This window comes from Canis lupus, chromosome 7, assembly GCF_003254725.2.
Source record: "Canis lupus dingo isolate Sandy chromosome 7, ASM325472v2, whole genome shotgun sequence".
In the NCBI taxonomy this organism is placed as follows: Eukaryota; Metazoa; Chordata; class Mammalia; order Carnivora; family Canidae; genus Canis; species Canis lupus.
Genome location: NC_064249.1, coordinates 42230523 through 42246390, shown reverse-complemented (window position 1 = coordinate 42246390; position 15868 = coordinate 42230523). Strand labels below are relative to the sequence as shown.

The 15868-nt window shown below is 58.0% G+C and overlaps 1 protein-coding gene across 5 annotated transcripts in view; it reads right to left on the bottom strand.

The window, feature by feature from the left end:
• The window catches only part of KCNN3 (potassium calcium-activated channel subfamily N member 3), a 133071-nt gene extending 119868 nt beyond the window's left edge, over positions 1 to 13203 (bottom strand). For 2 of the 5 annotated variants that reach the window (XM_035719123.2, XM_035719124.2), the window contains exon 1: positions 11976 to 13194. In XM_035719123.2, coding sequence (XP_035575016.1) covers positions 11976 to 12848 — 873 coding nt within the window. In that variant the 5' untranslated portion in view covers positions 12849 to 13194. Of the gene's footprint in view, positions 1 to 11072; positions 11191 to 11975 lie in introns of those variants that run through there. The other 3 variants (XM_035719125.2, XM_025431047.3, XM_025431050.2) reach the window with 3 other exon arrangements.
• Between the last annotated feature and the right edge of the window lie 2665 nt (positions 13204 to 15868).

Genomic DNA, 15868 nt, shown 5'->3' with positions numbered 1-15868 from the left:
CACAAATTCTGAACCCTAACACTGATCTGGTATTTCCACTGAAGATCTGGTATCTGACTGTGGGGTGCCGTAAGGTGCACACTGGTTTTCAAGGACTCAGTATGAAAAACAGAACGTAAGCTCTCCATAATTCCCTCCATTGAAGACATGTTGAAATGGAATATTTTTACTATATTGGGTTCAATAAAAAATATCATTAACAGAAATTTCACGTCTCTCTCTTCACTTCCATATTAACACTCTCACTTCCTGGGAACATAAGGCCCCGCGCGTGCATTCCATGTGTTGGGGCAGAGCCACCGGATATGCCGGCATCTTCCAGCACCTTCTGACCCGGCCCCCCCTCTCCTACTTCCTTCTCCATCACCTCCCCATGACCCTTCAACACATGCCACCTCCCGGGAGCTCTTGCCCAGCAATGTGGTCAAAATCAGGACCCTCCCCTGCCTTCCCGCCTAGCTTTGTTTCTCTTGATAGCATTTAATATCTTCCAGCAGAGTGTATAACAGCATCACAGTTAGTGTCAGGTGTACCTGCGACCCTGTCCTGGGGGCTGGGGTTTCTGTCTGCCGGGGTTCTTCCTACGATCCTGGCAGTACCTTGAAAACCATGGGTCGTAATAGATGTCCTACAAACCATTGGCAGTTACTGACTTTCCCGCCTGGGCTCCCTACACAACTAGAAATGCCTCAGGGGCAGTGCCAGGCACATAGTGGGCACTTGTATGGTAGGTTGGCCTGTCACCATGATCACTGGGGAAACAGAGGCAGCCTCACTGAGTCACAACATGGAAGGAAAAGCAAGTACCAAGGGTCTTTCCATCGGACACAGCACCTCCTCCCCATGCCCCCAGGAAAGCTGCCCAGTGGCAGCCTTGGATACTTTAGGGGAAGGGACATTTCCTTTCCTTCCCATCGATTTTTATTCTCCCAGTGAGAAGAAGACAAATCTGTTTCCCTTCCGCCAAAAGGCCTCAAGCCACGGCTACTTACATTATAGTAATTAAATCCCTGCTGCTAGGAGGGCTCAGGAGTGCACAGGCCCCATGCCAAGGGCTGGCCTGCGGGGAGGGAGGCTGGCCAGAAGGGCCTGAGCGTGACGAAACCCACTTAGCCTCAATGCCTGGGCAGTCTCTCCTCCCAGGACAAGAGGCTAACCCTCCCCCAGCCGCCCCCCACCCTCACGCCCTGGCCCCCTCTGGCCCTCGCCTCCCTCCTGGGGGAGCTCTTCCATCCACAACCTCACTTCTCCCATTTTCCAGATGACAAAACTGAGGCCAGAAGCCAAGCCTCCACACCCTAGTCCAAGGCCTCGCTCTGCACCCGCATCTCAGCATGAGCCAAGAACTACATCACGTGCTTTGCCCGCAGCAGTGGCTGGTTCAACCCCCACAGCTGCCCTGGAAATGGGGTTATCATTAACCCCCAAGGAGACAGAACAGAAGCATTAAGGCAGCTCGCCCCAAACCACTCAGGCACTAAGTGACGGAGGCCGGATCTGGACCCAAGTCAGCTGTGTTTGCAGAGGCCAAGGCTGGGCTCTCCTGGGGGCGTGGGAGCAGCAGAGCTGGCTGGGGGCGGACGCCAGGCGCGGACAGAGACGGGGGACAAGCAAGGACATGGACAGAGGGGGGTATAGGCAAGGATGTGGACAGAGAGGGACAGGCAAGGACATGGACAGAGGGGGGACAGGCAGGGATATGGACAGAGAGGGAGTTGGGTGAGTGGGAGCCCCAGCCTCCAGCTGTAGGTCAGACCCGGGCTGCATGTGCCCGCTTCTGTCCCCTCAATGCGGTCACCTCTCCCACACGAGCCCAAGTCTCACTCGGTGTTGGACCCCAGAGCAAAGCAGGGCACCTGGCACCTGCCAACCTTCTGAGCATAGAGGTGCTGAGGAGGTGGAGTGGGTGGGTCCCCAGGGTGATGCAGGAAGGACCCACCATGGGGAGGGGTCACTGTAGGATAGGCTTCATGGCCCGGCAGCAGCCGGGGCACACGGTCAGGGCTCAGGCTGGTCCTTTGGGTTTGGGTGGGTACATCTGTGAGTGGAGTCTTCAGGTGATACTGGGGCAAACTACAAGGGCAGCAGCAGGCACGGACAGCCTGTCCCCATGTGACCGTGTGCCTGCATCCCCACGTCCCTGCGAAGCTGGGGGCAGAACTGTGATGTCCGGGCTCACAGGGCTGGAGGCTGATTTTCTCACCAGGGTTGCGTAGTCAGGATCCTGCAGGGCAAGGGCAAGAACACCTCATACAAGGCTGTGGCAGCCTGGCTGACCCCATGGAGCCTCAGGGGACCTCCGCCCAGAGCCCAGCCCGTCATGTCGCACACCGAGCTTCCTGGAGGACCCACAAACCTCTGCAGCACAGAACTCCAATCCCCTGCTGAGGCCACAAGGCAGGCAGAGTAAGGGGATTGACGGGCTGGGTGGGCAGCTTCAAGGAGCAAGTACAGCTCTGGGGCTTCAAAGGGCCAGGCCAGGAGATGGCCACACAAGGCACAGGCTTTGGGGACATGCCTGGGTTCAAATCACAACTCTGTTCCTCCATGCTGTGAGGCCCTGGGCACACTCCCTGACTTCTCTGAGCCTCGGGCAGGGACACCCATGCGGATGAGGGAGGCCCTTGGTCACGTTCACTTTCTTCTCCTCCCCGATCTATCCTCATCTTCACTGCTGAATAAGATTCCCTGTTGCTCTGAAGCCACTTTTATGGAAGGCTAAGACATTTCCATTTTATGCAAGTAGTGCCTTCTCCCAGCAGCTGAGGACAGGAGCATTATATACAACCTGTTCACCCACGGAGGACACCCTCACAGCCCCACCTCCACCCTGCCCCTGTGTCATCTCACGCATGACGGATCCTCCCTCGCTGGCAGACAGTCTGTCTTGTGCCAGACGCTGTCCTGTCCAGCTCAGCACCATCATCCCCCTAGGAACGGGGAAAACACTAGGTCCTGCCCAGAGCCAGACGGGCAGGAGTCACAGAACCTGCTGAAGGAGCCCCTGGGATCCCATGGCCACTGGGCTCTGGGAGGAAAAGCCTTGGAGATGGGACCCTGGGGCCAGGTCTGTGCCACACACAATCCTCCATCCTCACCCTTAGCCACAGGGACGATGGTCCCATTTCCAGACAAAGAGGCCCCTGCTCAAGGCCCCACAGCTAAATAGGACAGTCAGGATCTAATCCTGGTCTATGTCAAAAGCCTGAGCTGTCTTAGGAAGAGTCTGCAGGGAGCCACACATCCCATCAAGGAGACACCCCTGTGGCTGACTCGCGTTCTTAAGGACACAGACCTTTGCAGGCCTAGAACCAGCATACGGCCCACCATGTGGACGTGTTCAGTGGGACAACACCTGGATTTCCCAGATTCCCGCTGTACTTGCCACTCGCGATGCTGAGTGGCCCTGAACAAATCACATAACTTCTCCGAGCCACTGCCCTGCCTTCCTCACACCTGCTGGGCCCATGGGACCTGGCGGCTCAGTGCAGAGGTGTGATTCCATGCCTGGCCAGGTGTGCCACCAGCTCCCCTAGAGAAGGCCACCCCTTCAGGCCATCAGCTCTGAGCCCCTCCAAAGGCAGGAGCCCAACTGACTGACACACGCAGTCCAAGCCCTCGTCTTGGAGGAAGGTGACATCACATACGGCAGTGACTCCCAGTGCTCCCACGTGTAGGAGCTATGCAGACCCTGGCAGAGCAAGCCAGCGTCTGACCCAGTGGAAGCCAGAAAAGTGAGAAAATGGCTAAGCCCCAATTTGTGAAAATCAGGAATCTTCTTAAAAAGGAGAAAAGCTCTGCAAAATCCCTGTGTGGACGCCGGCAGTTGCCAAGTCAGGCAAAGGCGCTGGGAAGGACTCCCCTTGTTGGCAGCCGGGGGTGTGCCTGCCAGCAGCTGGCCACTTACCCACCACAGCACATTCAGTTCTCGCCAGGCTGCCGAGCAGCCCTCCCTCCACACACAAGCGGGAAATTGAGACTTGGGGTGCCAGCGCCACTGGCCTTATGGCCCCCCCAACCAGACTGGCTCTGCACACAGGGACTCCTTCCCTTCTGCCCCTGGCAGGCTCCCACCTTTGTGGGTTTCTCTATCCATAAGTTCAGCAAAGCACGGTTCCTAGAGATGCCACTGGCAGGTCCGGGGCCCGCGAGCTCTCAGGGGTAGATGTCAGCAGCTCAGCCCCTGTGGGACTGGCCCTAGGACAGCTTTCCTGCTCATCTGACACTGACATCACGCCTGCCCCTTAAGGAAAATGCCCAATGAGCTGACTCAAACACAACAGATGCCAATTTGCATATTATTTCACACATCATTTGCATGTTGTTCATTTAGTGCCACCACGGCTCTGCTCAGAACACAACTCTCGTTACCTTGCAGCCAGGCAGGCCCTGTAGAAGTGTCCTCCACACAGGGCAGGCCCTGACCCCTGGCATGTCCCTCACCACCCAGGCTAGGGGAGGTACCAGTGGCCGCCACAGGAACCCAAGAAAGGACTTGGTCCAGCAGCCCCACAACCCTGCATTCCCTATCACATGTCTCCAAGGAAAGCCTGTCATCTCAAAGACATATGAGAAAGCCCCCGAGTTTCCTGGGCCCCCTGGTTCTGTCCCAGGACAGCCTACTGGCTGGCCCTGCCCCTGCCACCCCATGTTCTCCACTTCATTCTGCCCGGTCATCATGCATCCCCCTGACCTTCCTCCTGGACTCTCAGGCTCTGGCCTGGCTTGACTCCATGGGCTTATTTTTGTTCTCTCTCCACCTGTCCTGTTTGCGTGGACACACCCAGTTAGCTGTGCCCAGGCCACAGATTGCTGACCACGAGTTAGGACAGCCAGGTCCCCTGAGGCAAGAAGGCTCCAGAAGCCCAGGCCAAGCCATCACTACAGCCTTGCTTTCCGGGAACATCCTGCTTCCCCTCACTTGTCTAGACACACCCATGGGGACCCATCCAGACCATGATGGGGTGGCCTGTCATCCAAGGGGAGGCCATCGGTTAGATGAGGAGGGAGCACCGACCACATATGCTCGCCTCTTCCAGGGTGGAGGGCGACATGTGCACTCATGCCCCTCCACGGTCCCCTGGGTAGTTGTGGGTTAACAAGAGAATCTTCTGAGCAGTGGGCTCCTAAAAGCAACAACTGGTAGACGTCAAGGCTCAGCGTGTGCCTGACTCTGTGCCAGGTGCTAGGCTGCAGCCAGAGGCTCTGATTCCCTCTTGACATCTGAGAAATGGGCTTCAAATTCAAGACACTCCCTGGAGACCCACCCCCTATGCCACCGAGTCTGAACTCAAACCCAGAGCCCACGTCCTTAACTGACCACCATGCCAGCCTGGCTGCGCCAGATCATATCAACTCTCAGAAAAGAAAAGCAGTGGGTCTTTAATGTGGGATGCTGAGTTCCTGCAAACTACAGATACCAACTGAACCTTAAATCGCCTTTGTGCCCTCGTCCTTGGCACGAGCACCCTACACCCTTCAGAGAACCTCCAGGGTGAGACCTGGCTCCAGACCCCTTCCACTGCTCTGCCCCTTGGCCCCACTCCTGTCTGACGTCCTCACTCTCAGAAAGGTCCCTGCCTTTAATCCTCCCATTCCATTCTGGTTAATCTTGGGGGGTTGGGGGGGGCAACCACTGTCCACAAGGAGCCCCCAACACCACAACGTGCTGCCTCTCTCTTCCGTGCCCCCAACACCACCAGCAGATGCTGCAGTCAGCCCATGTGGGTGGCACCTGGGTTCAGGCCTGCCCCCGTTCCCCAAGACAGAGCGTGAGGACTGCGGCCTGTGGTCTCTGCAGTAGAGCAAACACATGTGGTAGGCCAGAGGGTGCTGGAGCAGGGTGGGGGGGAAATGAGTGAGAGCCCTGCCCTCATTTTTGAACCAAAGAAACAGAGGCCCAGAGAGGCAAAGGGCCTCGACAATGGCCACACAGCAAGACAGAAGCAAGAGGGGAAGCAGATAGGTCTTTAACATTATACCTGACAGAGCCAAACACAGCCTCACACCAGGAAGGAGGCAACGAGGACTTGTGGATGAAGAAGAAAACTCTAGAACCAGGGACGGAGAAACATTTAGAGCTTCCCTCATTCAAATCATCCATGGCAGGGTTTGGAACAAGCAGGCGCTAGAGACTCAGGCTCTGGCTTTAGAACCATTGCTCCTGAGGGGGCAGCAGGTGCAACCACACACCCCTCTGCAGCTCAGCTTTCCACCTGGGAGCCACAGCTGCTTGCAGGAACCCTGTGGCCATGCTGGGGTCGCAAGGATTGGCAAGCATGGAAATTCCGCATGCGCCCTATGTGCTGAGCCCAGCGGGTTGCCCCAGGAGGAGCCCTGCAGCCAGTACAGGGGCAGAAGAGGCACCCCAGGGAGGGAGGGAGTTCTGCCAGCTGCAGAGGGCAGGCATCAGGCAGGCTGAAGGCGTTGGACACCACCCCCCCCCCCAAGTGCCGCCAGCAGGGCCCCAGGTCAGCATTGGCAGCCCTCCAGCACTGCCCCTGGGTCTGGGTACCATCTCGCCCTGGACCCAGGCTACCCCAGCACCCTGCACTGGCACCTCCCAAGACACAGCACTTGGGGCACCTGCATGGGCTCCCACCTTCCTGTCATCCTGGATAAAGTCCCTCCTGGCCCAGTATCCTCAGTATCTGGCCCAGTATCCAGCATCCTGGGGCTCCAGCCCATCAGCCTCCATCTGCCTCTTCTAGGAACCACAAGCAGCTTCTCAGGCAGCAGCAAGAAAGGGAAGAGGCCTCCACTGGAAGTTAGGTTCTCACCCCAGCCGCTCACAGTGCAGCTTGGCCTGGGGACAGGGGACAAGGGTATAAGACCCCATCCGCTCCCAGGGCAAGACGCCCCCACAACCCTGACACCCCCCACCCCCATACTGCAGAGCAGCCCCTCTCCCGTCTTGGTGCTCACAGGCAGTGCTGCCCCCCGCCCTGCCCTCCTCCCCTTGCCCCACCTGCCGGCCATCCTTCCCCCCAGTCCTCCTCCCCACTTCCCTCCTCCAGCAGCTCCAGCTGAGCTCCTGGGGGGCAGGGCGTGCCCAGGGCCCCTCAGAACCCATCAGCCTCCTCCGGACTTTGTTCAGTAGAAGAAAAGGCACAGAACTTCCTCCCTGTGGCTCCTGAGAGCAGTGTGGTCTCAGAATACCCCACCCTCATTATTTAAAGAGGAATAGCTGATTTTCTTGTTTCTCTCTCTCCCTTTGGGGTTTTAAAAGAAAGAGGAGAAAAACAGGTCCGACAGAGCGGAAGGGCTGACTGGCACTGAGCTCTGACACCCTCACACCCTGGCTCCATCACACATTCTCCCCCAAACGTGCGGTACAAATAACGGCCACAAAACCAATGCTCTCTGCTGATTCTGCAGCTCTAGCCAGGCTGCAGTGTCTCTACAGAGGTGACTCGAATTTCTTTTCATTTTATGTTTCTTTACCTTCTATTTTTCAAAGCAGATCTTTGGCCCATGGCCTAGCCAGTGCCCCTCCCTGAAAGCCCAGTAAGGGCTGCACGAGGCAGTCTCCCAGCCTCCCAATCAGCCCGCCAGGGCCACACACCCAGGGCCACGCCATGCCAGGAGGAAGGGGTGTCGGCAAGCACCCTGGACCACTATAAACAGGGTGATGATGCACCGAGGACAAGCATGCACTGCTGAGTCGCCCCTCTGCGGTTAGTTACACATGTTTGACTCACATGTGGGCTATCGCAAATGTTGTAAACAGGGTCACCAGCACCTGGTATGGGAGCACAACCTGGCCTCCACACTCTCAGGGCCTCTCTTGCCTTCCCTGGGCCAGGACACTCCAGGTGACAGTGTGACCTCAGGACACTCAGACTCTCCCACCTCCTGCAACCCTGTCCTCCAGGTCCTCATGCAGGGACAGTCCACATGGGGTCAATCCCATTCAGCGCTGCTGACATTCTTACAACCACTGACACGGGTACCCTGATACATCTCCTCCCAAACATCAGGTTGTCCCGACAGCCACCCACCAACCCCAGAGGGCTCCCAGGTCTGGCAGGAGGTGCGGCCCAGTCTGCCAACCAAGCCCACCTGCTGCTCTGCTCCTCTGCACACAAGGTCCTCATGACCAGGGAGGGCAAGGGCATAGACAGCTGAGACTCCATCACTCAGGCTGGAGGCTGAGGGTGGACTCCCTGACCCCTGTGAGGTCAGCAAAGACACACAACAAGTTACCCTAAGAGACCCCATTTTCTTTGAACAGGAAATGACCAGGATCTGCTGGGCATGCTGAAGGGCCTGCCATTTGCAAGACAGCCTCCCGCGAGCTGTTCTGTTCAAGAAAGAGCATCTGGGGTGAGGGAAGAAGGACCGTCCCTCCAACTCCCACCCATGGCCAGGGCAAGCCCAGCAACAAGGCCAGGCAGGGCTAGTGGGACGAGCAGAGGGGTGGAGGGTCCCCTTGCAGGAGAAGCTGGTGAGGCAGGCAGGTGTGGACAGTAGGGGCAGAAGGACATGAGACTCAGTCAGAGAATGAGCCTGGGGTACTGTGAGGCTGAGCACAAACCAGGTAAAAGAGAGCTGCCCCTGTTCCAGTAATTTCCAGACTGACACCAGAGGTCCCTGAGAAATAGACCCACAGGGAGTCAGAGAAACTGAGCCACAGTGAGGTGGCAGGCTGGGCCTGGGGAGTCTGCAGGCCGGGGAGGAGGGAGGCCGGCCCCAGCTTCCCCTTGACCCAGTGAATGAGTGCAGCAGGCAGCTCAAGGCAACAAAGTGGGTATACCTCCAAGCAGCTTTGGAGAGACATGGAAGGCCAGGGAGGATTCCCCAAAGATGCTCTCCCTGTTCGGGTCAGGGGCAGCCCTGTACTAGTGGGTGCCCGCAAGGGCCACCTGTGGCCCTTCTCTGCAAGGAGCCTCATGGCCTGGGCTCTCCTGGCATCCAGGCCCAGGTTCAGCCCAGCTGCCTCCCCTGCCATCCCCTGGGGCTTGTGAGGAGGGAACCAAGAGCCACTCTTCCTGGCTTCTCGCCAACTTCTTACCTCCTCGCACTGGCTGCCTCATGCATGAACTCTGAACAGGCTCAGGGCATGTTCTGTTCCTTCTCAGGGGAACCAGGCCCACACAGCCAGTTCCTCCCTGGCAACAGATATCAGCCAAAGATGCCAACAGGAGTCTGCAGCCCCGTGGAAGAAAGCAGAGAATTCCAGAAAGCAGCCGCTCTGGCACGAGCCAGTGGCCTTCCATTGCTTGCAGAGAAAGCGTGCCCCCGTCCCAAGGGCCTCTGTGTGGGACACACCATCATCAACGCAGAGCTACCCAATCCGCCAAAGCCACCTCCATGCAGGTCGCAAAGCCAACCCGACACACAGAGTTCAGCAGAAGACCGTGCTGCCAGCCCAGGGCCCGGTAGACGATCCTCCGTCCTCACTGAAACCCTCTCACCACGGTAGAGCCTGATGTACTCTCCCAGAAAATGGGACCGAGATTAGAGGCCATTTCCAGGCAGAAGACCCACCCTTGTCAGAACTTCTCCCCAAGAGGATGCAATTTCTCCTGCAGGCAACAAGTGTTAGTCCCAACCTGCGAGGGCCCAGCTGGTGGAGGAGCCAGAGCTGGAGGAAGACGTCTCTCCTCTCATCACCACTATTAATAACAATGACAATGGGCCCATGTTGGAGCCTTACACTTATCAGATTCGCTCGCCCCACTGACAGCTGGGGAGACAGGCTCACAGAAGTTACCCGGGTTGTCCACGATCACAGCTCTGGAAGCAGCAGAGCTGGGATTCAAACTCCACTCTGATTTTTTTAAATGATCCCGTTTGTGTGGGAGCAGAGAGGGAGAGCTGCCTTACCCCTTCTGGGTCCTGAGGGCCTGACATAGGAGACACCCCAAAAGTGCCAGTCCCTGAGGGACTCAACGCACAGGTGGGCTGACAGAAAGGCTGGGGGGAGGTCACAGTGAGCCCTGCTGATCACAAACCATGCCATCCCAGGGGCAAGCAGAACCTTCCCGATCATGACCCCTCAGGCTACCATGGGGCTCAGCAACCTAGACACTCGGACACCCAGCCCTGAGGACCACGTCATTCTTCCTTTACACTGCAGTCTGCTTTCCCTGGCTCCAGGTCAGGTCCCCTCCCGGAATACTCCATAGGAATAGCACCTGCTCCAGACCCTTCCCTGCCAGCAACAACCCTCCCCTGGCATCATGACCAAGGTACACTGACCCACCCCATGCTGGGGCCCATCCCCAGAAGAAGCCATTCCCTCAAGAGCTCTGACCATGGGGGCCACTGGGGTGCTGGCCTCCCCCCTTCCCCTTGCCCCCTAGCACTTGCGCCTTTCTCAGTCTCCCTGGCTGTGAGCTCCTGGTCCCCATAGGTGGCCGGAGGGTGACAGGGCTATGCTGAGGGTGCCAGCCCCTCCATGCCCCCCCCCCCCCCCCCCCGCCCAAGCACCAGCAAGAGAGGCAGCCCAAGGGAGCAGCAGCAGGCTCAGAGGCTGGCTTCAGGGATGACTAAGTGAGCTGCTATTCCCGGGGAAACCCCGCTCACTTCTGCTCTCTGAGGGGCTCAAATCCTGGCACTATTCAGATGCAGGAGGCTTCCAGGGGCTACCCTCTCCTGGGGCAGCCTCCCCTGAGCAGCCAGGCCCTTGGGAGACCCTCTCCGCTTGGAAGGAAGTCTTGGTGCTGACCACTCAGGTGGCCTGACAGGTCTACCCATGCCCTGCTGGAGAGAGAGGCTAGTAATGAGGGAAATCCGATCAGCACCTCCTAGGTCTTTGCGGCTGGATTTCGACAAGGAATGTGGCAGTCCCACAGCAGCTGTGCCCAGCCTGAAACAAGCTCTATTTGAAACCTCCAACAGCTGAACCCCTCCCAGCCACCCCCTGCCCAAAATGACAAATAAGAAAAATCCAAGGGACAAGCCAGCACGCACACACACACACTCCCATACACCCTCCCCCCACAACACACTGGGGGTGAGGGGTAGAGTGGGAAGAAATCCACCTGCCCGATGAATGCCCAGGTCCCCTAGCCCTCCAGCCCGCAGTGCAAGGGCCCCCAGCAGGCAGAGTGCTGGCAGAAACCCACCTGCCTCCATGCCCACGCCCCTGGAGGCTATGGTTTCCAAGCCCAGGCTGAGGCTAAGCCAAGCTGCCAGCCTCGGCCGGTGTGCACATACTCCACCTTATATCCTGAGAGGCGGGCACGGGGCGTGGGCTCCCAGCCACCAGCCACTGGGAGCCCTGTCATCCCACCCATCCAAAGGAGAGGTGCTCCCGGGGCTAAGGCCAAGGCGGTGCCCACCTGCTCTGCCAGGGACACCTGTAGCCGGTTTCAGCAGGGGCTGTTTACAGGCAGCAGCTCTATCCTGAGTGCTCTTTCCTGGGGGAAAGGATGGTGGGCTCCCTCTGCCCGTGTTTTCTCCTGTGCCCCCAAGGGACTTGGGTCACTGGTGCTTTTCTATTTTGCCCAAAGTCTGTCAGGGATGAGGAGGAAAACAGAAACTTGAGAAGAGAAGGAGAAGCCAGAGAGAGAAGGGATAGGCAGAGTCCCCACCCCCCACCCAGACATTTATTTCTCTCCTATCCTCGGGAAAATGGAGTGCAGTAGAGGAGGAAGGCGCAGGAACTGGCAGGCACATCAAGGCAGAGTGTAATTAATTGGTGCGTTAAGCCGCTGGGCTCCGCTTTGGTACGAGTGAGCCAGGAGAAAAACGATTTCTCAGAAGGGAATCTTTCATCCTCCCTAACACAGAGTCTGCAACAGACACAGTGGACAGGGATGCCCCCCCCCCCCAAAGAAAGCAAGGAATGAATTCTCCCCGGATTCAGAAAGAAAACCATGGGAAGTTAGAGTGTTCCATATAATTGAGCAAACGCCTCTCCCACCACCGCCTCTCCCCTCCATCAATCTCTCTCTCTCTCTCTCTCTCTCTGTTGCTACCTACATATTCCTTTTGTTCAAGGTATAAAGAGAAACCACAGCCCCTACCTTTGAGTACAAACCCCAAGAGAGCTCGGTCTCTATCACCATAACAACAATTCCAAACATCCCAAAAATCAGAGCATAGTCACTGAGCCGCTTCCTCTTTTCAAACAGGGCCCTCCTGTGCCCCAGCTTATAACCAATGTTTTGGTTTTTCCGCTTGTTGGCTTTGGGGAAGGTGGTGCTGCTGGCGGTGGTGCCGGCGTGCTGGTGGTTGTGGGTGGCGTTGGGGTGGTGGAGCAGGGTCTGGTGGGCATGGTTGTCCTCCCGGGAGGAGATGATGATCTCTGGGGGGTTGCTAGGGCTGACGAGCTGGAGGGCTTGGCCTTCGGGCTCGGCCTCAATGAGGTTCCTCCGGGAGGCACTGAGCCGGCTCAGAGGCTTCATGACCCCACCACTGTACTTGCAGGAGCTCATGGCGATCTCCGTGAAGGGGTTGCTGTCCCGACGGTGCACCAGGGGGCTGGCCTGCCGGTGCCGGCTGCCTCCACCAGGCCCACTTGTGGCTGTGGAGCTTGGAGAGTGGCCAAGCAAGTGGTCATTGAGATTGAGCTGGCTGCCCTGCCTGGAGGAAGGGTGGAGGACGGCAGTGGAGTTGGCCGAAGGGGGGCCCCTGAGCGTCGTGGGAGAGGAGTGCAGCAGGCCGGGCTGGACGGGCTGGCTCTGGAGTTGGGCAAGCAGAGACAAGGGATGCGGTGGTGGTGGCGGCTGCTGCTGGAGCTGCGCAGGCTGAGGCGACACCAGGGGTCCCGGGGACTGCTGGGGGGCCGCGGCTGGCTGCTGCTGCTGCTGCTCGTCCCCGGAGGATGGACAGGGACACTTGGGGTCTTCATCCAGGTCCCCCACCCCCGAGTCATGGAAGTGCCCAGAAGTGTCCATCTTGGGGCCTGGCTGGATTCCCTGCAGCACAACTCCCCACCCCAAAGCCACCCTCGCTCCAGAGATGTGCTCAGAGGGAACCAGGCTTCCAAGCCCCCACCGCGTGTCTTGGCCCCAGTCTTCTTTCTTGGTTTCGGTTGCCTGGGGCTGCCCGGGGTCCAGACGCCGCCACTCAAGGATGCATTGCACTGGGCAGGAGGAGCCCGGAGCCAGAAGCAGCTGAGGAGGAACTCCGTCTCAGGAGGTGGCCCTCTGGGAGCGCGCAGGGCCGGGCTCAGCCTCACTCCTCGCGGGCTCAACAGCTTTGCTCCCCTCCTGCGGCCAGCGCTCCGCTGCAAGCCCAGCCCACTCCGAGGCCGCGGCCCTCATTGGCCCGGCCCAGGTGTCCACCGCCTCCTGGCCCCGCCCCCGAGGCGGAGCCTGCCGCCCGCCCCTCCTGCCCCCCACCCCCAACCCGGGCCGCGCAGCGAGGGCTGGGAGCTGTAGTTTCCGCGGCCCACCCGGGCCGCCCTCCCCCCGGCGACAGGTGCTGCAGGAGCCCTTGAGTCTTGGCGACCCGGACGTGCGCGCCCGCGGGGCGCTGGGAGGGGGAGCGCGGCCTCCGGGGGGGACCCCCCCCGATGCGCGGGCGGCACGCGGGAAGACCAGCCGGGTCGGCCCCAGATGGACCTGTAAACGCGGGGAGGTGGGCCTCGTGTTCCCAGCTCACGGATGATGCCCTGACACGTGGAGCGCCTGCGTCAGGGTCAGCGTGCGACCCCAGGTGCGTGAGCTCACCTACTGAGCGCCGCGGTGCCGGTGCAGGGCGCTCTTTGTCATTTCCAGCCGGCACTTCAACCCTGTGCACATGATGTCATGGTTCTCCTTTTACGGATGAAAACTGAAGGGAAAAAAATCACACAAGCAGCGATAAGTCACTCGGCAGATGTGACCCAGCTGGTCATTGAGGACCGCTGACCAACGGCTCGGTACCTCTCCCGGGATGCCTTTCCACCGTGGCGCTGGGCTCCAGGAATATTCTCAAGAGATGGTGGGAAAGAACCGGAGAGCAACCCGTGGAAGCAGAACTGGCCTTCGTGTGACGTGGACCATGGCTCCAGCCAGGCATCACGGACTCAGAAGACAGCCTGCCAGGAAGGCAGAAGACCCTCGGGGTCACTCCCCCGGGATCTGCCCCCTGGGGCTCTGAGAGTCAGAGCTGGGGGCAGCTGCTGGCTTCCCGGGTTCAGAGCCATCATCAAGTATTTATTAAGCTTCCACCGTGTGCAAAGAGAGTTCCAAAGAGACAGGACCAGCGACCAGCACTGCATGCATTTCTACTTCTAACCACAGCAGACTTTTTTAAAAAAAAAAGATTTATTTATTCATGAGAGACACACAGAGAGGCAGAGACATAGGCAGAGAGAGAAACAGGCTCCCTGCGGGGAGACGGATGCGGGACTCAATCCATGGCAGACGCTCAACCACTGAGACACCCAGGCGTCCCTAACCACAGCAGATTTAGGAGTCAATGAGGAAGGGGACATTATGGGATTCCCCAGGCACACCTGGGGTTTTAAGAGGGAGGAATGCTGTCTCCTCTCCACCTGCTTCCCTAAGTAGGAAGGGAAAAGAGCAGGAGAGCCATGCACACGCGCACAGTGGGTTTCTAAAGCAGCTCTCTTGAATGGTGAGCATTAAGTGGGCAGAGCTCCCAAAAATGGTCCCAGAGAACCCTATGTATGCCAGTCTCACCTCTCCAATCCCTTATTGGCCCTGCTGACTAAGAGCTAAATATTACTTGTAATCTAAGCCACAACCCCAAAAACCTGAATAATTACAATTACACAGAATAACCCTGATTGTTGTTATTATTGCCAGCTCCCTGGTCATCCTCCTGCACCCTCACTGCCCCTACAAATCATAGTGCCAGGGTCAGACACAAACTTGCAGGCCCTTCAGAGCCCACCCACCCTGCAGCATGCCCTGCCTGCTTGCCCCTTCCCCTCTGTCTTCCTGTTTTCCCACACACACATCCCAAATGGAGCACCTGTTTTGTTTAAGGCTCCAGAGTACATACTTGGGCTTAATGATTTCCTAATAAGTTATCATTACTATGTTGTTGGTGACAGCACGTGCCATTAGTACTGGTCCTCGGTGCCAGATACAGCATCTGGGCTGTGAAAAAAATCAGGTTTCAGGAACAGACTCCAGTCCTGGGCATTTCTGTGCCCACTCCACCACCGTGACATGCCTTCTTCTTCAGCTGACCTTTCTGGGCCAGCCTCCTGCCTCTGGCTCTCCTGGCTGTGCCATCTGGATCCACACAGAAACTGTTAGAGTGGTCCTGCTGTCACAGTAGGCGGGGATGAGAAATAGCCTGGGGGCAGGGGGGAAATCAAACAGTGCTGCAACTGAAGATCACCCACAGACTCACCTGGAAATGGGCTGGAGCTGGACAGCTAAGATACTGAAGCAGCTCACACTCCCCATGCAGCCTCCCTGTTTGGAGTGGGGAGAGCAGAGCCTGAGCTTTGTGGCAGACAGCCCAGGCTGGAGTCCTTCTGCCACACAGTGGCCACGTGACCTCGGGCAGGGTAACTACCTTCTGATCTTCAGCGTCCCACTCTATAAGACGAGAGTTCCTGTCTTACAGGGATTGGAGGAGGGGTTGATGCAGGTCAGTGTTGAGTGGGCCATCCCCCCAGACCACACGGGGAACTGCTCGGCCTCAGGGCCTGACCACAGCAGCTCTTCCATCCTGGCCTGCAGTTCTCTTCCTACCACTGCTGCATGTCCAAACCCTCCCTGTCGGGAAACCCCAGCATGTCCCCTTGCCCCCACCTATAACCATGTCTCCAAAACAACCCTGGAGTTGGAGCCATCAACCATTTTACAAATGAGGAAACCGAGGCATTAGGCAGGTTTTGAAACTTGCCTACAGTTACTAACCAGTAACTAGTGGCATAGCTAGAATCAAACCCAGATCTGTACAACCCTAAAACCCCAGCACTTTCCATCAGTCCTGAAATCTATATCAA